At 42.7% G+C, this 27,243-nt stretch overlaps 2 protein-coding genes across 6 annotated transcripts; one reads left to right on the forward strand and one right to left on the reverse strand.

Moving 5' to 3' along the window:
• Positions 1 to 896: 896 nt before the first annotated feature.
• GTF2E2 (general transcription factor IIE subunit 2) lies at positions 897 to 27,226 on the reverse strand. Of its 5 annotated transcripts, XR_012775697.1 has the most exons (9): positions 27,094 to 27,222; positions 26,275 to 26,441; positions 14,380 to 14,471; positions 13,727 to 13,834; positions 11,772 to 11,954; positions 11,193 to 11,286; positions 2,826 to 2,941; positions 1,541 to 1,799; positions 897 to 1,284 (listed from the first exon to the last, which is right to left on the reverse strand). XR_012775697.1 is itself a non-coding variant. In XM_075501269.1 (8 exons), exons 2-7 carry the CDS (start codon positions 26,435 to 26,437, stop codon positions 2,873 to 2,875), a joined length of 702 nt encoding a protein of 233 aa, XP_075357384.1. In that variant the 5' UTR covers positions 26,438 to 26,441; positions 27,094 to 27,226; the 3' UTR covers positions 897 to 1,799; positions 2,826 to 2,872. The 5 variants fall into 5 exon arrangements, 4 of the variants coding, with proteins under 4 accessions (XP_075357384.1, XP_075357381.1, XP_075357382.1 ...); XM_075501269.1 differs by having other exon boundaries at positions 897 to 1,799; positions 11,193 to 11,279; positions 27,094 to 27,226; XM_075501266.1 differs by having other exon boundaries at positions 897 to 1,799.
• Positions 21,195 to 21,488, forward strand: SMIM18 (small integral membrane protein 18). Its single transcript, XM_075499321.1, has one exon. The coding sequence runs from the start codon at positions 21,195 to 21,197 to the stop codon at positions 21,486 to 21,488; it is 294 nt and encodes a 97-aa protein (XP_075355436.1).
• Positions 27,227 to 27,243: the final 17 nt, after the last annotated feature.

Here is a 27,243-nt window from a genome sequence, read left to right on the forward strand (position 1 = left end):
TGGAAGGGAACCTTTTTTTTTTTTTTTTGAGTGAAAATGACAGAAGAGAGGTGAACCGTTTTGCAAGTGTGCTGCAGGTGCTTTAAAGCAGAGCTGTAACAGGAAACCAAAAAGCTCCAAGAGGAATTGCTTGTGCTGACCTGGAAGATATAGGAAAGAAAAACAGTTTCAAAACCAGCTGGACCAGCGTGCTTTTATATATATATATATAAAAAGCATGGGGGAGGGAAAAAAAAAAGAAAAAAAAAAAAAACAAACCCTCCTACCAGCATTTAGCAACTCTTTAAACAGGGCTGACATGTGCAATGCTGGAAGTATTGTCTGTTTCTCGAAAGTGCAGTCTTTAAAATCAGGAGGATAAATGCTACACTTACAGAAGTACATTTCTCCTCCTCCGCTTCCCCAAGCAGACATAACTTGTTCACTGCGACAGCAACAAAGCCTTATTCTTTATCTGTTCATGCGTCCAGATCTGACGGCCTCTGCTTCAACCCCCGATACATCAAGCAAGACAACAGCTCACGTGGACGCAGCAGCAATCTACTGTCCGTGGGATATCACCTATTTTGTCTTTGATCCTAACCCTAGAAGAGCAGAGAAACAGCTCCTCTCCCGCAGTGCCATGAAAACAATATCAGCATTGATTGACTCCGGTTCAGTACATAAAAATAAGTTATCAAGAGGACATAATTTGGCCACGTTCCACGTTAGTCTGTACTGCACAGAACATCAGGCATCTACAGGGAGCTTTCATTTAAGGTGGTTCCTCCTCCCTCCACAACCAAGAATGACAAAAAGATGACAGTGTTAGCCCAGAACAATAAGCCATTGAGAAGATACAAATAAAGCAAAGATTCCTTTACCTCCTTGAAAAAGAAGACGCAACAAGCACGAAAGATGTTGATTCTCTCATTCTTTAAGGAAGCAACATTGGAAACCAGCATTGTACGTTTATTACTTAAAAAAAAAAAAAATTTGCTTCAGTATTACACTGTCATTTTATTTCCCTCCTGTCCATAGAGTAGAACTGTGCAACACACGTGCATCCACTACAGTGATGAGAAATCGCCGAGGGCAATTTTTGATTAGCATTAGGAAGCTACAGCTGCATTGCCATCCTGCAGCCTGCTGGGAGTTCAGGAGAGGGTTTTTTCTGAGTTTGAGCCTCAGATATCACCGACGTTCAGTAAAGCTCAGTCCCATGGCAAGGAAGAAGCATACAAACCGTGGGTGTATTTGACTGTGAAAGAAACTTGCCTGCAGTGATTTTAGGAAAAGGTTTTCCTGAAATAGGTAAAACAAATGCTGTATTCAATTCTACTAGAAAGCCCCTTGTAAGTAATTCCAGGTAAATACCCATTAAGCAATGTAAAAGCAGAGTTAAGCACTGAACAGGAACTCCTGCATTACATGCTGAGCACCATTTATCACTCTATGCCAAGAGGCAACTAGTGAGAACGTCTTACTTAAAGACACATTTCCCATTAGCTAATTAAATTAAACTCTAAATTTAGTAGTTCATACTTGCTCTTAAACTGACCTGTTTCATCTCGGCAGTTGCTGGGACGGGGAAAACACATCACATTACTATATACAGTCAGTCTTTCTGCGAGCAGACACTGAACCCGAGTGGCAAAAAGCCTGTATGAAAATGCATGTTTGCTCCAGAATTCAACCGGTCACTGTTTGCCAGGAACAACATCAGAGTAATCTTTTAATACTCCAGCCAAGTGGTCATTGTGAGTCTTAAATCGACGTTTCTTCTGAGAAGCGGGTTTCTTCCTCCTCTGAATAGGAGCCTAGAAGAAGAAACAAACAGTAGTCAAAAGATCTGCCCTCCAGCTGCCCCATCTGACCTGAGGTGCCACGCCGTGCTAGTCATCACTTCTGCAAAGAAGAGCGCTGCTTGAACCAGAGGCGGCAGGTGGGGAAGGTGCTTGCTTGTTTTTGCACGAAGCAACAGCATTCAGTTCAAATCCAGGCAGGGAGATGACCCTAGGGACAGAGCAGAGCCTCCGTATCCCACGCACAGGAGTAAAGCTGGAATAAGTGAAGTTTCCAAACACTCCCATGCAGCTACAGAAGCAGGTACATGCCCCGTAATTCTATCCACAATTACATGCTTAAAGACACATTTAGCATATAAGGAATCCATGAGGAGTGCGTACATGACAACAGGCATTAAAGCAGCTAGCCTCTTGACTAGCAGAACCCAGGAACAAGTCCCGTGTGGAAGGGCTCTCACGAAAGGAGAGTTTGTAGCCAAGCGCAGAAGAGAAAAGACAAGTTATATCACATACAAATAAATGTTAAAAAAAAAATTGTGTGAAGCCAGGAAGAAAGCATCTTTGGAGAGCTTGCGGCCATTTTGCCCTCCCAGTGAAAGGCGAGCACATTGCACCCAGTTTGGAGAACAGCGTGTGCGTGGTGGGAAGCACGTTACACGGTTCCCATCAGGATTTCAAAGCTATTTATAGCAGAAAAGAAAAAGTTAAAAAAACCCCAGCCTTCTCCCAGAAAAGTAACTATTCTTCTACCCCTAATGTATTATACCGCTTCAAGCAGAAGCTTCCACTTTGGAGCTCACAGGGATTTCTGGCGTTTGCCCTCTTCTTGATGCTGCTTGGATTACACTGGCTCAAACAAGTTATAAAAACACTGACTGCTGGCTACAGCATTGTTTTTTGCAACTTCTTAAAATTGGTCACGCTTCCCCGAGCTACACAAAGCAGCTGTGCATAGGCTCACCAACGTGTTTTGGAATTAACACCGCAGGGTCAGGAAGGGGGAATCTCCTAGAAAGGTCTGTAATTTGTATCTCTTACTATTTTCTTTGGTCCGGTTTCTTGCATGGAAGAAATACCCTGTCGTTTCAGATACTCTTCAATTTTCTCCTCATCCATAGAGTCCACGGGAATGCTCCTCCACAGCTTCTGGAATTCTGAAACACCAAACAAACCCTCGTTTTATATCCCAATGAACAAACCCTGGGCGAAGCCCCCGCACAAAGGGAAAGAAACAGACTCGATTTCAAACGCTGAAGTATTCTGGCATGTCCGTCTGTGACTGTACAGATGCAGCGGTCACCGCCAGCAGGCACCCAATTAACACAGCCTTTACCCACTCCAAATGCCAGACCCCCTTCCAAAAAAAAAAACCAAAAAAAAACCCCAACAAACCCAAACCCCAACAAAAAAACCAACCCGCAACCAACAAAACAACAACAGCAAAACACCCCCAACACTTAATGGAAAAAGATGAGCTGATTCTCATCTGTGCTAACTGCACTCCAGCATCAGGAGCACCCACAGGCAACATGTGCTTTTAATACTCATTTGCTACGGAGTCTCTCTTTTTGCCTAGCATCTCTATAGCTGGGTAGACTGTCAACGTGTTTTATAAGCCTCAGTTCAAAAGATCTCGGTGAAGGGTAATAACTAACCATAAATGGCAACTTCATTTACACATCTTCAGCTGCCATTGTCTTGGGAGACTTGTCATCTCATAGTCCGATTTACTGAAGATTCAAGACATTTACTTCAGTGGGTTTAAGCTCGTTTATCACTGTAATATAATACATACCGTGCTGTACAGATAATAAATTACTAAAATTCCTCTGGTGTTAAAAAGAAGAGAGATACCTTAAAAGCCACAGCAGCAGGAAAAAAGACAGAGACAGTAAGTCTTAATTAGAGCAGCTGCCATCTGCCTGCACACTTTCTGCCTCATGTAAAGTTTCACAGAGCCTCTGGAATGCCTTCTCCAGGCAGCGGCTGGTACAATCCTACCTCCCTTCATTCCCCAGGCAGTAAGTTAGATATATCCTGTCAGCAGGTTTGGCTAACAAACTATAAATAAAACACGAGGCACACATAGCAACGCAAGACTAAATTTTTCCCTTTATTTCCAGATAAATTTAGTAGACAGTTCTCAAAACAACCACAACTTCTGCATGCTTAAGAAGCCGTCCTATGCAGCAGGCGATGAGACGCTCCAGTGACAGTCTGCCACAGATACAACGGCTCTAGACACGCTGCAACAAAAAGGCACTGTACAAAAGGCGTACGTAACAGACTTGGTTCCTGCACTTGGACCGATTCCCTTCCTAAAGCATCTTGTTTTTCTATGAAAGTACATGCTTTAAGTCTCAGGTCTTTCTTTTCTTCCCATTGCCAACAGTAAGGGGCTGTTCAAGCTTTCCAGCAAACAAAAGAAAGGAATTTCACCAGTGAAAAACAACAATGTTCATTTTTGGTAATGCAGCGTTTTTGAAGAGAACTAAATCCTGTCAAAACACCGCTTTTGGTTACATGGAGATAGCGCTCAGCTTGTTTCTCATACAGGCTATACAGCACAGCAGGATCACTGAGACTGCAGTTTTCAGATAACTTAATGCAAGGACTGACACTGTAGTCGAGACATTCTCTGTCTGCTCATCCATTTTGAGTGTGATTCCGGGCTTTCGGCATAGCTAGCAGTGCCTGCTATCACAGATCATCCCTCACCTAATCCTGTTGCGGCAGGTGGAGAAGACTGTGTTATGATCAAAGCCGAACATGCAAGAGAGAGATTTCTCAGCGATGAGCACTCAGATTAAGTCTTAACAGCAGAAGCCTGCGCAAAGGTCCTGTCGCATCCTCCGGACCGAGCAGAACATGCTCTTTCAAGCTATTTCCTTTCTGTTCATGCCCCCTCCCTGTCCTGAACACTCAAGCTGGACTCAGCTGGACACCGAGACCCGGTGGCACTCGGAAGGATGAATCAGATGACGGGTGTGCAAATGCACTATCGCACTTTTGCGAGTAACCGCATTTCAAATCATGTGTTTCTGCAGTTCACACATGAAGTGACAAGGCTGCACATAAATGCATGACCATTAAACAGATCCCGGTTAGAGATACTTTAACGTTGTGTTGTGCCATACCGCCTTTGGCTCTGCACACACGATTCCTGTGGGAGCTGAACAGACGCAGGTCAGTCCTCCGAGATGCACGACACGCACGTGTACGCGAGGCGACAGCAGATGAGAGACTTGATAACTCTGAACTTTTACATGAGAGTGTCCTTTTATTTATAACATTCTGCTACAAACACAGATGATGTGTCTCCTTATTAGAGTTCATGATATATGGACAAATATGCCCCAGTAAAAAAAAAAAAAAAAAAAAAATGCTGAGGATAGGTGCTTAAGGTTAAACTGGTCTACATTCTTCTGGGGAACAGAAGTGAAAAATTAAACACTAGAAAACAAATGGTCAGCTCCTCAAGGGTCAACATGCACAGAAGTGCAGATGACAGTTAATATCTAACCACAGCGTTCTGCATTTCTTGTAATGCAGCGGTTATACCATCATTACAGCCTCACATTCACCTTTTAAACTTGGCCAAGAAATACCAATGTAACAGTCACCAAGAATCAAAACCACAAAGCTAAAATGGACTTTTCTTACAGATAATTTAATCCACCAATTGGCCCCACTAGGGTCACTATACAGTATTCTGCAACTCCTTTATAAAATTCCTTCATAAATCAGGCTGCTTTCAGCACTATTGCTTTCATTGCGGTAACTGCAAAAGAACCTTTTTCACATGCTGAAGCTCCATGTAGGACATTAAAATACCTTATTGCCTAGGAAAGGGGGGAAGTCACACCAACACGGTCCCCCCCACCCCAGGAAATACTCCGTGTTAAAGGATTGGTTCAGAACTAAAAGCACGGGATAAAGGTGGAGAAGCATACAGAGCTGCCACCCTTCAGACAGCTGTGCATACTAGCTGTTCGCATTTAGGGTGCTATCTAAAGGGAAAAGGAGATATGTATCTATCGTTTCATCTCAAAACCAATTCGGTGTAACGCCAGACACTGAGCTAAATGCAAGAACTGAAGAAAGAGAGCAGCTGTCTGGCTGGCACTGAACCGTTTCCACATTACCTGTCAGACTTACTCAGAAGTCTCCAAGGACTATGCCCCTATCAGCTAGTGAAAGTTTAGACCTTGGGAATATGCTATCTGAATTATTGTGACATCCTCTCTGAAATATGAGAACCTAGGGGAAAAGCTGGCAATAACTACAGCTCTCAAGAAACAACACGCCGCATTTGTAGCTGTGGTATTTCTGCACCTCAGAATTCATACCCTTGACCCAAGATAGAAAGAGATTTCTCCAACTTCTTTGAGGAGAATCTGAAATACTGTCACCCTGGCCTTTGCTGTGTGGCTCCAAGCAAAGGGGGTCACCACTTGTTAAAAGCAGTAGTTCATGAGAGGGGCCAGGGAGGAGGAAATGGCACGCAACGACCCGATTACTGTGCTCCACCACCTCTGGAGCAGCGTCCGCGCTTATGGTTGGCCAGGCAGGAGGCTGGTCTGTCTCTGGGGAGGGGAGAAGATGGAAAGAAAAATGCTGTGATGAGCTGATGTGTCTGAAGAGCAGACAACAGTGACAGAAGGCAGTTCCTAGAGATGATTCCAATATACCGGATCCATTTTTTACAATGTCTTTCTTTTCTCTGTGGACAGGGCACAGGGAGTTCAGTACTGGTGTGAGGAGCAGGAAGGGGACTGTTGGAGCAGAAAGCTCACCACATGCTGGCCTGCTTCAGCCAGGCATGGAGAACAGGTTCAGATGCACACATTCCTGCAGCGCACATAACCATTACGATTACAGTATTTTCCTTCAATTTTCCTTCTCCACGTCCTGTCAACTGCTAGGTGATCTTTACACCATCAGAGCATGGCGAAGGTGAGAGACTCTTCTATCAGAGCCACTGAACTATTTGATAGATCAGCCAGAACAAGCGTATAATAGCTACGGAAGGAAAAAAACCGTCCAGCAGTCAAGACAGTAAGGATTCACCTGACCGCAGCAGGCTGCATTCAGACAAGCTGAAAACTTCTCCTACCACTTAGGCTGCTATGACAACATGGATCCCAGAAAAAAATCCCCTGGGGAGAAATTTCCAAAGAGTTTCTGCCCAAAACGCAGGTGCTGTGAACCCTCAAGGAGACACGCACGTTTTCAGTGGAGCTTTTAAGTCCTGATGCCAATGCAGATCTTCCCCGGCAGAGGCAGAAAGTTGTGATGCCAGTACGCGAGGCAGGTGCTCGGTGTCTTGCCTGGACTATGAACAAATCCTATATGCAATATCTTGCACTTTGATCACTAAAACATTTTAACTCAGAAGCTTGACAGAATCAACACTACTCACAGGCTGCTCCCTTGCTCCTCCAGATAGCTAACTTCTGGTCTTTCAAGTAATGAGAGGAGGGAATGAGACCGTGAGCTGATTGAAAGGCCAGTTTAGATGTTTTAGCAAACATTTCCAGCATCATGATGCCTACATGCACAGACTTGATACAATGAGCTTTGACCAGCAGTAACCAACACACAGCAAAGCAGAGGGCAGCATAACAAAAGATTTTGTAAACATCTTCTCTCTCCGAAATACCCAAGGGGTAAGGATGCACAGTTATCTCTACTTTACTGCATCATGAGGTGTCTCATATACGAAAACAATTTACTCGGACATTGCCTGAGTGATTATACTCTAACACGCTCCCTTTCTATAAACGCTTACATTGGGGGAACAAAGTCATGGGTAAATGGCTGCATGGTGACTTCAGTGCAGCTTATCCTGCACTTCTGACTGCCTCACCTGCTCTTGCAAAAAGGTTGAGATGGCTTCTGGAGATAAACTGCTGTATCACACTGGTAATAAAATCTGCCAGAGATTAAAAACAGCTTAAAAATCTTCACTGAGCTGAGCCAAAATCTGAGCGCAGGACAAGAACAGACAATAACAGGGCAGAAGAGAAGAAACAACTGAGTAGCAGGGAAGATGGAGTCCTGCTTCCTAACAGTCCCAGGGAGCACAGTACCAGATTTATACCAGAAGAAAAAGGTGCTTGATATTAAGTCTGTGCTGCCCCTGGACCATCTTGGAATTCAAAGCCAGAGCCATGTGTCATCACTGATCCCAAGCAATTTTTATACTGTTAAATTTAAGAGGCTTTGGCCATTCTTTAAATTTCTTCAAAGGTGCTTTGGAAGAATATTAAAAACCATGTATAATTAAGTATCCAAATTCGTAGGCATTAAAATACTTCCTATATTGCCTTCAGATGTGAAAGATACCAGCTCCGACAGTTAGGCAATCAGACTGGCCTTTCAGCATTCAGCCGGCAAGGGGTGAAAGCTTGGTTCACATGCAAAGCGCTTAGCCCCAGCACAAAAAGGCAGTGCTTTACTTGGCTGAAGCACCTGAAATCTAGCCCGGCTTTTATAAACACTTTCAGCTACACACTACTGACAGAAGATTAATTAGTCAGGAAGTCAAGAAGGAACACATGCAATCTGAACCTTCCTTGGCTAATCACATAAAAGGAAGAACAAAAGCCATTCCTTACTGCACAAACCTTCTCCGGTACCCTTGAGATCACAATATATATTGCACCACTGCTGCAGTACATTGGGATTTATTTTCAAAAGGGGAGAAAGAAAAGCTTGTTCAGCCATCAAAACAACTGCAGTAAGAGCAGAGGTAGGCACTGCCAGAAAGCAGTTCCTCCCACTACTTCAGACACAGCAAGCTCCAAATTGCCCCGGCAGCTCCTCTTTCTCTACTGACTACTGATGGAGCTCAGACAGCGATGGGAGAGGACACCTAACTTTTAGAGGATAAAATTTTTAATCCCAGCCCACATATGTTTGAAACTGGAGAGTGTCATACGGCACAATCATGCACTGAGGAGCGCAGAGCTCTTATTTCTAAGGATAAACATTAAACTAGAAACATATTTTGAACTGTCATCAGCTGCTAGATCAAAGAGTCTGACAACACTTCAAGGCTTATTTTGCAGTCTTCTAAAAACTTCGTTTTAACGTCGCTGGAGATAATGAGCTGAAATAGCACTGCTAACGCAGAAACGTGTCATAACTCATCCTGTACGCAGACAATTCTGCCAATGACTCCCTAAGAGACATGTTTCTGGTGCTCTGGAAAGAATTGTAAAGCAAAACTGCTCGGGAAGGATGGGTTTTCTTCATCACAGGATAACACAGTTGGAAAAAGGACCCGTTCCAGCTGCAGTAAGCAAGCGAACCCACTCAGAGATGTTTTAAGAGTTGCGGCATACGCAGGCAGATCACAAAATTCCCAAAAGAGAAAGTATTCTTGCCCCCTCTCAAGAACAAAGCATCACCATGAAAGGGAAACCAAAACCAGCAGGAACAGAACAAAACAAAACCAAAAAAATCACTTTCTGATCAGATGGGAACGTGCTGCCACCTGCAGATGAAAGCAAGCAAAGCCACCTTGAACTACAAACACGCTGCACACTAGCGCTCCCTTCATTACAGACACTGCAGGCTTAAATGCCTGCCTTCATCGGGGGATTGAGCCAAACGGCTTAAACATTTTGTTTCAAGGGGTTTTAGAGGTTTGTTGGGTTTTTTTTAACCTTTTCCCCCCTTTCGTAGCAATAGCCTGCATTGCTTGTTCCTAAACACAGATCAGTGCTGGGTGTGCTAAAATATAATATATATGAACAGCCTTGCATTTATACTGGCTACCTGATGAAGAGCTGGCAGATGTGTCTTGCTAGGTCTTAACAAAATGGGCTCTTTTATTAAATTTCACAGTTAATCCTGGAGTTATTACAAACTAAGAGCAACAGGCTAGAGATCTCCCTCTGATAACTCTTTTAGGATGGTTGGGTGCCAGTTATCTGGAAAAAATTGCACAAGAAGAAATAAATGATCAGCAATCGTGACTGTAACACAACCAGTACCTGCTAAAAACTTCAAAGCTTTGTCTTAACAGTTACTGCAACAGCACTGATTTCTAAATGTTTTGGCCATGCTCAGATCCCTAAAAGCTGTGAGCTGATGGACTGAAGAGACACTATCTGAACAGGACGACAGCGTTAACGGTTACCTCATAGGCATTTGGGAGGTTAGAAATTCTCCAGTGATTGCAGACTAAATGCTTATAATTCTGCATTTAACATACGGTTCCAACTGCCACTATCAAGAAGTGACAGAAATTACAGTTTAAAAAGAGATTCACTTCAATATTTTGAAACAATTTTTGTATTTTTAAATGCTGTAGATGTCACATCTACTTAATTATCTTTGTGGAAGAAAGCTATTATTACTGAGAGTGCAAATGTGGTACATAACAAACAAGTTAATGATACACATTTCCAGTTGCTTAATTCTATTGAAAAATCAAGAGTCTCTCTGAGCTAGTAAAACAAAAAAAAAAAAGAGATTTATGCTTTGTCCTATGGTCCTGGTAAGTAGAGCAGTTCAAGTTACTGTCAAAGCTCTTCTCTCTTTTTTTTTTTTTTTACCATAATGTGACATTATATGATAAGATAGCGTTATGTGGCATGTTACAAGAACAAAACTTACACGACAGAAAGCATTCAGTGTTGTTGAGTCATTTGAAATAAGGCCTTCTGACACAGATTGTCTTCTCCTTTCTCTACTTACAGGCATCTGATGTTGGCATAAATGTCATTATTGGAACACACCCCGATTTGTGTAATTAATTCCTGTGCATAAACAGGCACGCTGCACCAGAGGATTTTACCACTCTTTGTTAGACAGAAAACACATGCTGAAGTTCTGAAGTCCCAAATCCACTCCAGCTCTAGGCAGCAGCACTACGCCACATCTGCGCTCTCCTCCCAGTTGTAAACTACCCCTTTTGCTCACATCTCCTCCCTGTTTGCTTCGTCCTTCTGTTCCATTTGTGGCTTCTCGTCGTGTTCACCAACAAAAGGCACATGATTAATAAACTGGGAAAAAAACAACAAACTTGCACCCAGAAGTCATTCTTTTGGGTTTTTTTGGCTGCCCTTTACAGAGCAAAATGTTAGATGCCATTTTAGTCACAGTCAGGTGATTTTTAGTCTCTTCTGTACTGCTACATTTGAAGAGAATTGTTGGATTCCTGGTGCCATGTTCCAATGTAGCTGTTATAAAACAGAGGATATTACCCCTGAGCTCACTCGCTAGACGTGTTAGCCTTGTGTTAATATAAACCATTCTCCTGACATCTGGATATACCTAATATTTCATTACCACCTTAAAAGACTGCTACACCTGAAGACTGCTTACACATATAGGTGCTTTAAGATGAATTCAAATCAACTATCGTGGAAACATATGTAAACAAACACCTACCTTCATCCACAGTAAACTGACAGCTCTTGTCATTGTAGAAAAGAATTTTCTTCTTATCAGGGCGATTAACAAAGATGATCTGGTCCCCTAAAGCCTCAAAAACAAATGCAAAAGAACAACTCAAAATCATTTCGTTTCCAAAAGCAAGGATTCCAACTTGAACAACAGACCCAGATCTTGTGCTACAGAAAGCACAACAAACTAGAGAAGCAGCAAAGTAACTGGCAATGAAGAGCATCCAAAGTGGATGCTAATGATAAGTACACTAATAAATCAAAGATGAGATATGGAGGACTGAGATCAAGGTATAAAAGCAGAACTAAATGCCTACAGTTGGAATGTGGGAGATCAAGAGTGTTTTGTGAGAAAGAGCTTTGACAGCTGTGCTGAGACATCAGGCCAAATAAGAAAGTAAAGGATGAAATACAGAAAAAGCTACAATATTAGATCTCCTGGAATAGCTTTTGAGTTACCAAAAGAACAGAAACAACTCATGAGAAAATTCTCTCTTCACCTCTACCTCACCTTTGAGAGGCTAACTGGAATGGGTTCATTGAATAGCAGACACATGCTACTCACCTTTATAGCTTTCTGTGCATTGGGTAGCCCTTCCTCAATATCTTCCAAAAGGATTCCTCCCAGCCCTCGCTGGTCATGCTTGTCCAAGAGCCGGAGCAGAGCCTTTTTATCTTTCAAGTTGTACTTGGGTTTGAAAGCATACTTCCCATCTACAACTTCTATTTTCGGATTGTTGACTAGAGCCTGTAATAGGGACATATAAATTTTAAACCTTGAAGAAGAGCACACGCTAGTACTTTTTTTCTAGCGTGCTTTTGAGCAGCTAGAGCACATCAGCCACACGTTGCAGCTGCCAGTTTGGAGGTCTGAGTTTGAAACGGATTTTAAATCCTTGGATCCTAGATCCACCAGCCTAGGCATAATTCACCACAAGATAAAGCACCAAAGGAGGCTTAACATCACTCACTTAATGCCTTTGGGCTCGAAGGTCCATGGAGCCTCTTACGGCAGCAAGCCGCATGCATTCCTTTTTGAAAAAGGAATGAAAATAAAAAGAAGAGGGAACGCAAAAAAGCGTGCTTTGGCTGAATATAAAATGCAAACGCACAACTCGGCATATCAAGCTCGGGTCATATGGATGTTACGAATGTGAAAGGCATTAACCTGGGATGAACACAACAGGAGTCAGTCTTGCCCAACTGCTGTCAATTGGCACCAGCAGCTGTAGAAGAAATTGAGAAGAGCAGACCTCCTGCACAGTAGGATTTTACTTATGATGCCAGCTTCAGAGTGAAGCTGACCAGTTGTTCATGGACAATTGAAATGATTTAAGATATGCTCCCAATCAGTTTTGCTGTGCAGCCAGTACCACAATGGAAGTTCACCTGTAACAGAGGGCAACTCTACTTAGTTTCTTCTGCAGATGCCAGCCTGACCCTGAAAGGAGAAAGAGAAGAGAGACAGAAAGAAGAAAGGAGGGAGAAAACACCTGTAACAGAGAAGGTAACTAACTTTGGCGCTGCAGGGTATTTGTTCACCTTTTTTCATCCAGTAACAATTCAGTGATAATTTTATACACGCTTCTTGGGAGGAGCTTTTTCGTCCCATCTTGATGTTCTGGTTCATTATGGAAACAACCTGGAGCTAGCTACCTTTTGAAAGACTTCAGCAAAGTCAAGCTTCCATCACAACCAACACTGCCAGATTGGAGGTTTCTGTACTCCAGAGTATTAGTACTGGTAGCAAAGGAATGCTACAGGCTGTATTAGTTAAAACCATCCTAGTTCTACTATGCAGAGATTTTTTTCCCATGTCTCAACAGCCTTTACCACTCTGTTGCGAGGATTTTAAATATGATCTGAGCAAAACCAGGTATGCCAATCAAGTATAAATACTGAATACGGTATTTTGCTGATTTATTAATCTTGAAATTCCATGAAGACATTCAGATCAATTACGCATGAAGATGAATATGGTGGCAAGTTACAGTGAAATCTGTAAGACCGAAACCTAGCATCTAGAGTGAGACGAATGAACTCCAGCAGTGGAATTTGCAGATCTATTACCCCACAACTTCAGACATAAATTTCACATCAGAATTCTTCATTGCAGTAAGTAACAAAGAACTGTAAGCCTATGAATTTTGTGCCATAGTCCTTTGGTTTAGTTCATTTAACATCCTTGATATTGGAAGAGCTCTCCACTTGAAATTTTTTTAAAAGAAATTCCTTAAGAAAAACAGGTTGTTTATATAAAATTAGTAATGAATAAATTCACTTGACATAAAATATACTCTCTGTGTAACAATTCTAACAGGTCCTTAAAAATATCAGAATAGCTTTCATTTCACAGTTACCTCAACAGCAGGAGGTACGAGACAGCCAGACATGTGAATCAATGTAGTTCCTTAACGGGGGGATTATATATTTATAGAGCTTGTAATTAAATAAACATGTATAATTCAGGTTTATCATAATCCTTTATCTCTAATTAAAATCTAAACATGTTTTCTTTACCTCGCTCATTAACCATTGTTTCTGTTTGAGTCCAATATCTAAATGCTGTGTTTCATCCAAAATCTCTTCTAGGGTTAATGGATGTGTATCACCACGCTGGTGCCGAGTCTGGAAAAGTAAATAGCATCTATTAGAGTTCTGTACTTAATTTATTCAGTGACTCAATTATCATAGAGTAACTGAAATCAGTACAATGTGATGACAAAACAACTTTTGCAAAACGAGGATAGACACAGTACACATAGCATGTGAGTTTCAATTTAGGATTTTTGAGACTATGAGGAAAAAAAATTACTACCAGCTGAGATTGATGACAAAGTCATCTGTCAAGCACCAAATCACACGTTATTTTCATAAATAGCTCATGAATCTTAGAAGCTGACAGCATCTTACAATTCCTGTTTCTACTGCAAATAAAAACCATTATCCTGGCTTTAAAGTGACCTGGAATAATCAGGATTTCAGTAATAAACGATATGCTGACCGTTTTGTTTACTGGCAACATTTTGAATTTAATAAGCAGTTCCTTGAAATTCCCACTCTTGCAGTAAAAGAATTTTAGTTTGAAATATTCAGCACCTTTCAGCTACCACAGGAGAATAAATAACTAAAGTATTTAAAAACATTATAATTTTTACACCAAAACACGGTACCTTCATATAATTCACTATTTTAGCAAGGACTCCAAACTTGTAGCCAGAGCCTCCTGAAAGGGCTTTCAAGTTAAATGATCCATTGCTGTGATCTACAAAGGGAGAAAACAAACAATTAAATGATGCTTTCAACAACAGCCTGTTGGCTCTGCACTCCATCTCTTTCTCACTGGACTTCCACAAGCTTTCAGTATTACAACTATGAATAGAAATGTGTGTTGCAGGAGTGGTCACCCTCAGAGGACTCTGTGCGAGCACACGTGTTGATCCAGACCCACTGAGTTACCTGTCGACAGACATGGCTCTGGAACGCTTCTGAGCAGAGCTCCATAAATATAAAGTTATTGGGACTCGACCTTTAAGAAAACAGCAAGCAACTGCAGCATTACTACCATAAGAGTACATGTTTAATTCTGTGGCTTAACATATCATAATCATTTACGCTACATTAATTCACGCTGAATTAATGCACTGCATTTTTGGCCAACGATTAGCTCTACTGATAGCTTCGTGCTGCTGAGATAGGAGCTGAAAGTTTCACTTATTCCCGAAAGGTATTCAGTAGTTACACACCAGGTAAAGGAAGGGTGTGCCTGGCGTGCTGGGCTTTTTTTGTTGTTGTTTTTTTAAAGTAGCTCTAGTGGAGCACTTATTAAAACAAAAAAACCAACAAAACCCCATAAATTCAAAACAATTCAACGTGGTGTGTTGCACCACTGGAAGGACAATTCAGAATCCCCTCTGTTGTCAAGTCCTGTTCTGTCTTAATGTATCATGAGGTTTGCTGATGTGTAAAGCTTGTTTCAAAAATTCTTGCAAGGTTGTTAATGACTGTTTTATTAACTTCAGCTATTAGCACAGCACATTAAACAGAAGTATCCACAAACCACTATCAAAAGCCACAGGCCCATTACCAGCATAATGTTGCTCAAACTTAATGGTAACAGCTTTTCACAATTTCAGCTACTGCAGAAAAAGAACGTTTCCTCTTTGTCACCACAGGAATTTTTTAATCCACTGGTGACTTCTAATCACATTTGACAGGACAGTAGGTATCTCAGAGATACTGAGCTCCTATTATTTCTGTGGAAAAAATCAGTTTAAGGAGAGAAAAGAACAATTGAAGTTAGTGCATTAACTGAGGGAGAGGTTGCAGCGGGTGCTGAGCAGAGCTGCTAAGTCAAGTCTTTGCTGTGCTGGGCAGCTGGAGGATATGGAGGAGAGGTGATATGGAGGAGTGGAAGGGCTCGGGGGTTTGCAGTGGGGAAAAAAGAAAGAAAAAAGGAAAAAAAAACCCCCACCTTCATATTCTAGAAAATGCACCCAAGATGTTTGACAAAGACCCATTGCCTCCACCAAGCAAGCAGCAGGCTTAGAGAAAGCCTGCTAAATTCACTGTGTTTAAATTTAGATGCCCTTGCCAAGTTCTTCACAGGAAACTCCAAATTAGGTCTCCAAAGTCACTGTGCTTCAGGTGAATTTTTTGCACATCTGCCCCACTGCATCTCAACCTGCTTCTAAGGTGATCTGTAAGTCACTATAAAAGGCAACTACAAAGTGGGAATTTTGGATGTAGTCAAATTTCAAACAAATCCACTTTCGATAATTATTGGGAAGCCTTCATGGAAACTGGTGCTAGTATAGTAAAAAACACAATGCCGAAGAAATAAAACGTCAAATTTAAAACCTGGCAACTGGTAATTGTGAAGCTATTACATGACATTGTATTAGCGGCTTTACATAGCACAACAATTCTAAAATTAACGTAGAAGAATCAGTGTAACTCCAGCTACAGAAGAACATTTTATTCTGGTTACTAAATTAAGATGAAAAAAGGGAGAAAAACAAAAGCCATCTCCTCCTGAAAATACAGCCTACAGGGATTTCCCCCCCCAGGGTCCCCTTTTATCTTTAAAAATTAATGTCCGTGCAGGACATTTTGTAAATTATAAAAAAAAAAACCATACGTGTAACGAGAGGTCCAAAGCAACTAAAATAAATTCAGAGGTACAACAAATAGTTAAGACTACTTATCATGTATTTGTTCTGTCAATTGAATCAAGGAGATTATCTTGTTTAATCTGCCTGGCTACAGCCTGCTATAGTTCATGACAAGTAAATCTAACCGCACAGCGAAGCTCGAAATCTGCAGATATTAACACTTCAAACGTCATGGTTTGACCGGCTGCTTTCCAGCACAAAGCAAAGCGGGGTCACGGCCACCGTCGCGCTGCCAGCGCGCTTCTCCGCTAACAAGCTCATCAGGCACAAAGAGCATCCCAAAAATGAGAGCAGGAAGGGGTTTGTTTCTTATTCAAGACAGTAAGAGTCAAATTTATGAATGATTTTCTCCTGGGGTTGAGGGCTTGATGCAAATGAGCATAAAGGAAGTTGTCAGCAGCATCATGCTCTGGCCAATGGTAGGAAAGCTCCATCTTAGCTGTGCCATAGGCTGCATTAAAAAAAAGGACCAGAACAGCGCTCTTTCAGCATCCTTTCAGACAAGAGGTAGGTGTGTATCATTTTATAACATTGTCTTAGGTTTATCTTGATTACTGAAAGAAAATATGCCTGTAACCTACAAGCTTCTTAGAATCAGAATGATTTTTCTCTAGGTTTAGCAGGATTTTATTCTGCTGAACGCAGAGGAGCTTGTCTTGCACTATGAGACAAGCACTTTCACCATCTGTGCACTAATGGAAAATTGATGACCGCTCCATCTTACAGAAAAGCTAATACACCAAGCCAAGATTCAGTAAACAAAATGGATTTCATCCTTACTGGGGAGGTAGCTTGTTTCCTGCAGCCTCACGTTCCTTATAATTGATTCTATATGTTTTTACAGAAATGACAGTGAAAGGATTTTCCTTAAAACAAAGACAGCTAAACCTGAAATTTAAGAAACGTATCTCCCAAGTGGGTATTCCGTAAACCGTATCAATTAAGCTGCCTAAAAGAGATCTGTGTTCGTGGATATGCTAGAAACCTGTTCTAGAAATTTGGTACGTTAGGGTAGGAAGAAAATCCCCTTGCATATTATTATCCTTGTAAATGCTGCAGCAGCGATCAATACGATACAAACAGACAGGTTAGAATCCATCTGAGATTTGTAAATGCTATTACTCCAAGATGTCTATTCAGTGGTTTCTTAAACAGGACTTCCTCAGTACTGCATTGAAATGTTTTTTTGCCAGTCATTTCCCTCTGTTCCATGAATATGATTTCAAATAAAGCTGCTCCTCTGCAGTATCTAAAGACGACAATACTTTTAAATTAAAACCTAATACAGATATTACAGAAGCCAATTCATTTAATATTTAACTCACTGCATTTTGGATACATACAATAGCTGAATTGCATTCAAATCAGACTGGCTTACAATATGAATTTAAATTGTGCCATTACAAAATAAGTAAAACTGCATGAAACCAGACCATTTTTGACAGCTTTCAAAGATGCTAACCTTATTAGTGCTATGTTAATTCTAAAGGCTCGGCAACGGCTACTTCAGTCTTGTATTTTAATAATTACGGCAACGAGTAGCTGATATTTATCTGCTTCGCCTCATTCAAATCTAAGGAGGTCATCGTCATCCTCGAGAAGCACAAACCACCTCCGGCACAGGCATTAAATTCCACTTCCCTGCGTAAAGGCGAGCTTCTCTACGCTGTGCAAACCGCTGCCCTAATGGTGGCTGTGGAGTGGGAAGGGGCTGGCTGCTGCACTGCGCCGGCAGCCGAGCGGCAGGGACTCCTGCCCGGGGAACCATGCCGTGCCCAAGATGCTCCCCTCCTCTTGGGAACAGAGCTACCGCCTTGGCGGAGAGCTGTGCTGGCAAAGGGTCCCGGCTACGCAATGTGAACATGCCCGGTCTCTCCATCGGCCCCAAATCTTCATCTCTTTTGACTAATCTTGATCACAATGACTAAAATAATAAATTTCGTATCAGCAGAAAGAGTTAATTTTTGTGCCTAGTGTTTACAGAGTAAGCAAACTTATGCATTAACAGATTCCAACAAAATCCTCAGTCTTAGAAAACTGTTTAAAAAGTTCAAAACAGAACTCCTCTCCTTTCCTGAGGATATTCTCTTGCCATTTTAAATACACATTTAAATCCTGCTTGCTTTAATTGCCCCTCAAAGGGGCCCCCAAATCCTTTTATTCAGCCCTCTATCTCTCTCTCAGATTTTCAAATAAGTCTTCAGACAACCCCTTCAAAAACCCTCCTGACTTTTAGCCCCATAAAACAGGTCAGCTGAGTTTCCTTCCTAGACCATGACCAAACCAAGCCACGCTCTCAAAGCCAGGACCAAACTCAACTCAGGAGTATTTTTAGCTTGGATTTGCTCTGTAAACTTTTGTTTAAGAAAAAAAAAACAACAACAGTGCAATTAATCCTATCCATCTCAGTCATACTTTGTGTATTCAATTACAAATTTGTCTATTCAGTTACAGATTTAACAAAGAAAACAGTAAGTTACTGCAACTACTCCAATAAATGTCTGTATCAAATGCTAATGCCAGGTATCTTCCCAACAACAAAGCTGTTCCGTTTCAATTTGAATCCATTAAAAACAGAAGGATAAAGAACAAAAAGTATAATATTTGAACAATAAAAATAACACATAAATTGCAAGTTGGTTGGACTGCATCATCCTGGTTTTCATAATATCCTTTTTTTTAATAATGACACAAAAATAATGACAGGTGCTTAGGCTGCTTTAAGTAATCTGTTTTAGTAGACACCATCACACTGCGCCTTTGTCACTTCCCGTTTATTCAGGCATTTTGTAGTTTTCACTGTCTGAGCAGGTTGATTGCAGAATTATTTCTGGGATACGCAAGGTTCATTAAAGCATTACCTGCAAGCACGGTTTAACGAACAAAATATCAGTGTTACCCCTTCGATCTGTAGTTTCGATTACCAAATGAAATGACCCACTAAATGTGGGTAGCCAGGACCATTTTATAATGAACATAGCTAGGTTTTCACTTTTTGCTTTATGTTCAAAGCAAAAAAGCTTTCTTTGAGGCATGGAAATCAGACGCCAGGTTTCTACGGAGTTACCATATTGTCTCTCTCTTCCTCTTCCATAATCCCACCTTTTCTGGGGCACCCCAGCAGACAAAAAAGCACATTTTGCAAGCTGCCACTTAGCCGGCACAGACTCACTGACAGGCTTACATGCGGGGCACAGGCTGGCCCGTCAGTGCTGCTCACCACCATGTTTCACCTAAAAACTCCTTGCTATTTCCTTAAGGGAGTATAGAGATCTGACTCAATCTCCTTCTCCCACACCCAGTTTTAAATTGCTTGAAGGATTCAAAGGTTATTACGGCGTCCTGCAGCACACTACGTCAGGTAACCAGAAGTCACTGCGGCTCCTTGGACGTTTTTTATTATGTTAGACTATATACCAGATGTACCGTAAGTTCCCTCAGTTCTGGGAGGCAAAGCCAGGGAAAGAAGGAAACCGGGGGAAAAAAAAGAGACGCATAACTGTAAAGATGTTATTGCCAAACACCTCATCTGCCTATTTATCCATAATTCACAGAGAAATTCAGAGACAGACAAAACTGCTTTTTTGTTCTAGATATACTACAGAAATTACTGAGGCACAGCACACTTTCACACTTTCGAGCAATGGCCTTTCCAAAACAGCACATCTCGACAGCAATACCATTCGCGCCAAAGGCAGATCTGCTGTAGCCAACTTCTTGTTTCATCTCTCCCCCACACCACAAAGCAGGCTTTTCTTCTGCTGGGTACAAACAGACAGTATTGGACCAAAGATGACATTCCTTTCCTAACAGTTAAGCAGAGAATGCAGTTGAAAATAAGAAATCAGAACTCCTCCGAAAGGGTAGGGTTGTCCTTGTTATCTATCCTAATGACCACGCCACCACAAACGGGCCAAGATTTCCAAATGCACTCAGTGCCATTTGGGCAGCTGAACAAAGCAGTTGGATTTCTCGAGCACAAACTTCTACTCAACAGCAGGAACAGCAGGGGAATGCACATGTCAGGAAATCTGGCCTTCTAAAGTCAACAGGGTTTTGCAGGGTTAACAAGTCTGTGCTAACAGGCAATTCTAAAATAATGAGTTTTTAAGGAACCAGGATTTTTATTTTGTACTAGAAGAACCATCAAAAGTTCAGTTCTGTTCTTTGGAAACATCCTCCAACATAGTTACAATTTATACTTTTTTTTTTTTTTTTTTAAGAGTGATTTCTTTCTTTCTCCCAAATAGGAGGGGGAAAAAAAATCCAAACAAGCAAACAAACTGCAATGCCATTAACATGTACTAAGTTCTTCTAATCACTCGGGTATGGGAGAGTGGTACATGGATCTCCTGTTTTCCTAAGAATGCCAAAAGAGCGCCGAGGGCTTTCACACCGTGCAAGTACCAATCTCAAGACTAACGATGGACAGGTCATTGAAACCACTGTATACCTTGAAAATTATCTTTGTAACCTTTTTGCCTTTGCATAGACTTGAAATAAAGAAGCAAAGTTCTCTCCTTCCAGAGTAACTTACACTACAGGATGCACGCATGGACCAGCCATCAGTGAAATAAACGTTCCAGACGAATCGCAAAGTTGTACATTTGGAGTTTGATATTTTTGTGAGCACATATGAGCATGCAACAATCCATGTTTGTAAGAGGTGTGAGGACTTAGTCTGAGCTCAAGTTCTTACAGTTTGGGATAAAAATCACAGCATGTTCTTGATCAACAGAGTTCTCAACAGCTTTGTTTTTCTGTTTCAGCCCCCAAATCTGTGACAGCGAGCACGCTAAGACAACTCTTCAAGAATGGCAACCCTCAACACCACACACTGGAATGAGACTACATCTCTTTCCCAGTATCTGGGCTTTCAAGTGCAAAAAATTTACCCTTTCCATGATAACTGGAACACTGCCTGCTTTATTATTCTGATCATATTCATCTTTACTGTAGTGTCTCTGGTGGTGTTGGCTTTCCTCTATGAACTGCTAGACTGTTGCTGCTGTGTGAAAAATAAAACTGTGAAAGACTTGGAGAATGAACCCAATCCTGTTAGAGCAATGATGAACAGCTTCAGAAAGCGTGAAACAGAGGTGGTGTAGGAAGGACTGAGCATCAGCACTTGAAGAATGTTTAACACCTTGAATGAAGCCTCTTGTACCTTATGAATGAGCAAGTCACATGCTTTTTTTCTTTTGGACTTAAATATAACAGCAAGAGTTATCGTTTTATCTCTGGATGTGAACTTGAATAATTGGCAAAGGCTTTCTGAGTGCTTAGCAGAAGGATGATGTGTTGCAATGTTATGGGGGAGGAAAAGATTTTTGTTTCTAAATGAACTTTTGTTGTTTATATTGAGTTACTAGCATAGATCTTTGTCTACCTGAAGGAACAAATGTTGCCTAACATGCATAAAACTATGTTGCTTAACTGGAGAAAACGTTTATAAAAATGCTCAACAGTCTGATCGTACGTAGCGCAAAGTCACAGCAGTGTCCTCCCACGGAGGTCAACCACGCAGAGACAGGAAAGACATACAAGGGGCGAGAAAAAAGATATGAGAGAGAAGGGTTGAATGGCGAGAGATCCCATGAGACAGGAGAGGCTCGTGTGAATTCTTGCCTTCGGCAGCTCTTCTTATTACGGGTTTCTCATTTTTAGAAGAGAGGGCGGTGGGAGGAAAAGTAAGCCAACATGAAATGTATCCCTAAAACGGTCTTTTCTAACCTCCTGTGGTACAATTTGACCCTTTCTCCCTCCCCTTCTCCAGTTCCAGAGAACTGCTCTCCCCTTACTTCATGTTCAACCTGTTTAACAGCTTCTGGGTGTTGAAATGTGACTAATACACTACCTTAAGAATATCTGACTATTTCTACAAAAGCACGCTGTAGCGATACTACGGTCTAAAGAACCAGGGACATTTTTCTGCCCCAAGGCTGCTGCCTCTATGGTAACCACAACACTACAGGGAGTCAGACATGCTGGATCTATCACGCCCATCTTAACTTTTCAAAGCTGAATGGGAACTGACCGAGTTCTTGCCAAGGAACACAAGCAGACGGGTCGCAGACCTCCCACACCGATGACAGTAATTTCGTCCAGCCTGCATGCAGCTTTCAGGTGTCGACATGCTTCCCAAAGGAGGCCGCACCAGGATAAGCCTTGCACTAGAGACGGCAGGATGGATGCACAGCGAGAAGCGACTTCGTTTTGCACAAAAGAATCCCAGCTTGCTTCATCAGCCTGCCGATGCATCCCAGAGTTCACATTCACGCCTTTCTCACAAACTGACCGCGTAACACTCAGACCTCTAGCTCACCAGATTATTTTTCTTCTGTAGCTGCGTTGCTTCTACGGTTTTTAAAATCATAAGAGTTTTGTAGTTACAAATCACAACTGTAATAATGGCATCCAACAGCGTGGCTGTCGGTAATGCCCGGTAAGTCTTTCACGCTCTTGAACTCGCAGAGAATCAGGCCAGCGAGAAATGTCCCAGACCAAAGCTACATGTGGGACAAGATATTTAACTATATAAAACCCAAATAATACTCCTGTCATTAGGGAAACAAAACCCACCTAAAGGCCAAATGGACAAGTAAGCTACAACACTGATCTCGCAGTCTACCCACGTCAGAAATACCCTCTGTGCTATGGCTGGTAACTATAATTATCTTTTTTTTTTTTTTTTTAAATATATAAACTCCCTCTATCAGGTTCAGTATGCCTAAGCTCCAGAAGATCTAGACACAATGAAAGACTTGCTAATTTGACTCATGCTCTTCCTGGTTGGTGAGATGGAGTCACAAGATACCCAGGCCACTACTAACCAGCAGAGCTAGTCCAGTGATTCACCTGGAGAAGCCATCTCCCTTCTGCAATCACAAAACAACACAACTACCGCTGCAAGCATTCATCTCGAATACACTTCTTATGGTGAAGTTTCGCCAGTACCAGTCCCACATGCAGAGAACGCTTTTAGCTAAAAATCACTCTATAAGCACAATTAATGGAAGCTGACGCCCTGGGTACAAGACAACTTAGGGTTCACACCAAGACGTAGGATGAAGGTAACGTTAGTGATGATAATGCCTTCTGCTGTCAGGGACGCTGAGTAGATGCCTCGTTACCTTCTGCTGTATTTGACAGCGTCAGCCCTGAAAGACCAGTGTCCTGCTCAAGAGAGGCAAGAGTAGCCATCGGGACACACTGAATCAATTAACATGCCTCTTTCCTGAAAGCAAAGACTCTGAACAGCAATAGGACTGCTGGCCACTTGCAGCATTCCTACAAAACGCTCATCATGGCTGCACACGAGAAGGCAGTGTGCAGGAAGCAACACAGCTAGCCTCTGCTATGCCTGCTTCGTGTTCTTATGCCTTCCTGAGAAGCACACGCAATGAAAAATCTTGGGACTCATTCCAGCTACTTATTTCACAGATCTATAAAGGGGGCTGGGTGTCTGCACAAGGAACAGAAGACAAAGATCTCCCCTTGCACAGCCCTAGAGCCTCAGGACAATTCTTTCCCACATGTAAACTAAGTCGTGAAACAGCTCCTGGAGATTTCAGCTCTTGATTACTGTTGGCGAAGACCATCGTTACAAAGGTCTGAAGATAAAGACTAAGACCTTAGCCACAACTTAATGTTCGTTAATAAAAATAAACAAACAGATATGATCTATTTCATTTATTTTCCAGTTATTATTCTGCACTGAGTAAACAAGGCATATTTGAATTTTTTCAAAGAACTTGAATAATGGTTTCAAATAACTATAGTAATAACTATTCTCACTGGAAAGCTCACAACAAATCTTCACACACAGGCCAGATTTAGCTACGCAGTTATGTGAAGATTAGCGTGATCTCAATGCCTCTCCTCCCCAAAAACGTGACAAGGGCAGGTTCTTTGAGTCATAGAATCACAGAACGAGGGAGAACCTGCAGGCGCTACACACCCAGGGACTATCAACGCCAACACGTAATCACTGTGACATTACTTACGGTCTTTGTGGTCAGTACACAACAAAACTAGGACTGATTATCTTAATTTTCATTTCTTGGCGGGGGGGTGGGGGGGTGGGGACAGGGATTCTTCAACATCAGGTTTTTACTCCACCTCCCCAAGACTCATCTCTGACACACGCATATCCTGACACGCACCTAACAATCTGGCGAGTCAAACAAAAAGTGGGTTTTAAGGCAAAGGACTTGGATTCTGCAGCATCACAGGGCAACTTGTGCTGCTTGTAGCCGCTTAACCTGTTCAATCGCTTGCCAGCCTGAACACTTGTTCTGAGCCAGTTCCTAAGAACAAGAGGGAGAAAGTTGGTCCGCTCACTTTCCATTATCTTTCTTCCATCCCTGCTGCTTCTGTAGTAGTCAGTAAACACCCTCCAGGGAAAAATGAAAGGAGGCTGAACTCACTCTGCATAAAAATGTTACAGAAACCCTGAAACCTCTCTGATACTGTCTGGAATGAAGCCAGCAATGTAAAAGATAAAGCGTATTTCCTCATAGCCACACGTTCCTATTTGTGTAAGCTAATTATCTGACAGCTGCAAAAGCACTTAAATACCCAGCCTACAAAACCACAGAAAAGAAATTACGCTTTCTTTACCCGCTCTGCTGCTTGGCCTCATATCTACTCAAATCTTCCAGATCACTCACATTTGAACTGTCCGCCCTCTTCCTGCCTCCCCATCCCTCTTTCCCAGTAAACCACTCTCACTCAGGATATGCAGTTTAGGACGTTCCATGTAGAATTTTATTTTTATTTGGAGAGGAGAGTGTGGCAGAAGGACAGACGGAAACCTGGCCTCCCTTGATTTATTTTAAAATGTCTGGCTGATAACTTTATTTGGTGCCCTGAGAAGCTGGAGATACATACGCAAACTCCCTACTCTTCCCCTCAGACAGAAGATGCTCCACTCCTCCCATCGTCCTTGACGTTTTTCTCTGTTGTTTTCAGCTGTATTGTTTCTTTTAGAGTTTAGAAGAGAGCCACACATGGTATTCAAAATATGAGCATGCAGTAAGTTTGCACAATAGATTATTTCATGTTTTAGTAACTCCTGACATTCAATTTGACCTTTAGAGTGCATCAGACAACGATCAGTACTTTCAGAGAACTGAAAAGGCCCCCAAGTTACACGCCTCGCACAGCGAAAGCGAACACAGAGCACGCCGCTACGTGCGCACAAATCCTCTCCCTGCTGCTCCAGGTGCTGCACTTTTCATTTGCTCCCACTATTTTGGTGCTGCTTTATTAACTGCTTATTTGATATTGAGAGATGCATTATCAGCACCACCATCCCAGGGAAACAACAAAACTCCTGACCAAAGCAGACAGAAACCTACGGACGCCCCGGTGTTCGTGAACAAAGATTCGCTCCCAGGTAAAACGAGAGCGACTGCTAATCACCATATGCTAGCCAGATGAGGTGTAAGTTGCAAAATCCATCTCACGGATGGATAGCCTACAACTTACAGTTAACAAAATTAAGTTTTAGGCACTCTCTTGCCAGGAAGACAGAGGAGAGAAAAAGAGCGAGACCACTGTTTCTGCTTGTCCTGTGGGTCCAGCAAGCACTGAAATCCACAAATCAAAGCCCAGCTTCATATGAAATAGCGTTTTAGCAGTAGCGATTCCTCCAACTGAGTAACAGCAAACAAGTCACAGGATGAGGCCTAACAAGCATATGTGGCAGCAAAAATGTTTTTTTCCCATTGCGCAAGTGAATTTCTTAACAAAAAGCAACAATTTAAGAGAAAGAACGACAACAGCCACTAGCAAAATTCACAGAAAGACTGAGTCATAGTAATAAGCCATAGCGTAGGGGCAGATAATGGAAAATACTAAACAGCTGTTGAACAGGAGCCTTTCACCAACCTGTGTTTTGTTTTGAGCTTGACGAGCCACCTTGTTCTACCTTTGCTTTCTTCTTTTTTGAAGAAGAGGAGTCAGAAGATGGCGCTGGACGTTTTTCTACTGCCGGTGTGGAGAGGGCACGCTTTTTGAATAGCTCTCGCTCTCTCAATAAGCTTGGATCCATAATTCTGTTACGAGAAGTAGGAGAAAAAAGGCAAGAAATCGGTAATAGAGTCATTAAGGCATGTCGGAGCAGAGAGATCTGTTTATGAAGTTGTTTATTTCTTGCTTGTATCCCCCTCTCCCTGCGCATGGACTTTAAGAAACTGACATGTCTGGGGATTTAAGGTGTCAGAACGCAACCTGAACCCCGAAGGAGAATCTGAAGGTAGAGAAGGTGAATTTGAGGGCTGGTTCGGAAATCACATCCACCCGGCAAAGCGCCGGGGAACCCCGCTGGCTGAACACCGACTTTCAGCGCCGGCCGAGATCCAACGCCCCTCTCAAAGGCACCGACGTGAACGAGGAACTTTCAAGTCACCGTCACGAGGGGAAACTTCGGCAGCAAGGCGACCGCCCGCACGGAAACCACCGGCCGGGAGCTCGCCTCAGGGTGCCCGCCCCTCGCTGCCCCCTTGACCCACGTCCGCGGCGGAGTGGGAGAGAGCGAAGCGCCGACGGCGGGCAGGGGCCTGGGGAGGCCGCCCCTCCGACCGCCCCAAGGCCGGAGAGCTCTCCCCGTCCGTCCGTCCGTCCCTCCCCAGGGCCCGCGGCCCGGCCGCCGCTCCCCCGCGCCTCATGGCCCCGCGGCCTCTCCCGCCGCCCCGCGCGCTCGCTCACCCGCCCGCCGGAGCGCGAGGCCCGCACCGCCGCCCCCCGCCTATTGGGCCATGCCGCCTTCCCGGCAGCCCCCGCGCCGCCGCCGCCGTCGTCGTCACGACCCGCCCCGGAAGTGGGCTCGCCGTTGCCGTGGTGATGCGCTCGCGGGCC

The sequence above is a fragment of the Mycteria americana genome, chromosome 4, assembly GCF_035582795.1.
Source record: "Mycteria americana isolate JAX WOST 10 ecotype Jacksonville Zoo and Gardens chromosome 4, USCA_MyAme_1.0, whole genome shotgun sequence".
Lineage (NCBI taxonomy): Eukaryota > Metazoa > Chordata > Aves > Ciconiiformes > Ciconiidae > Mycteria > Mycteria americana.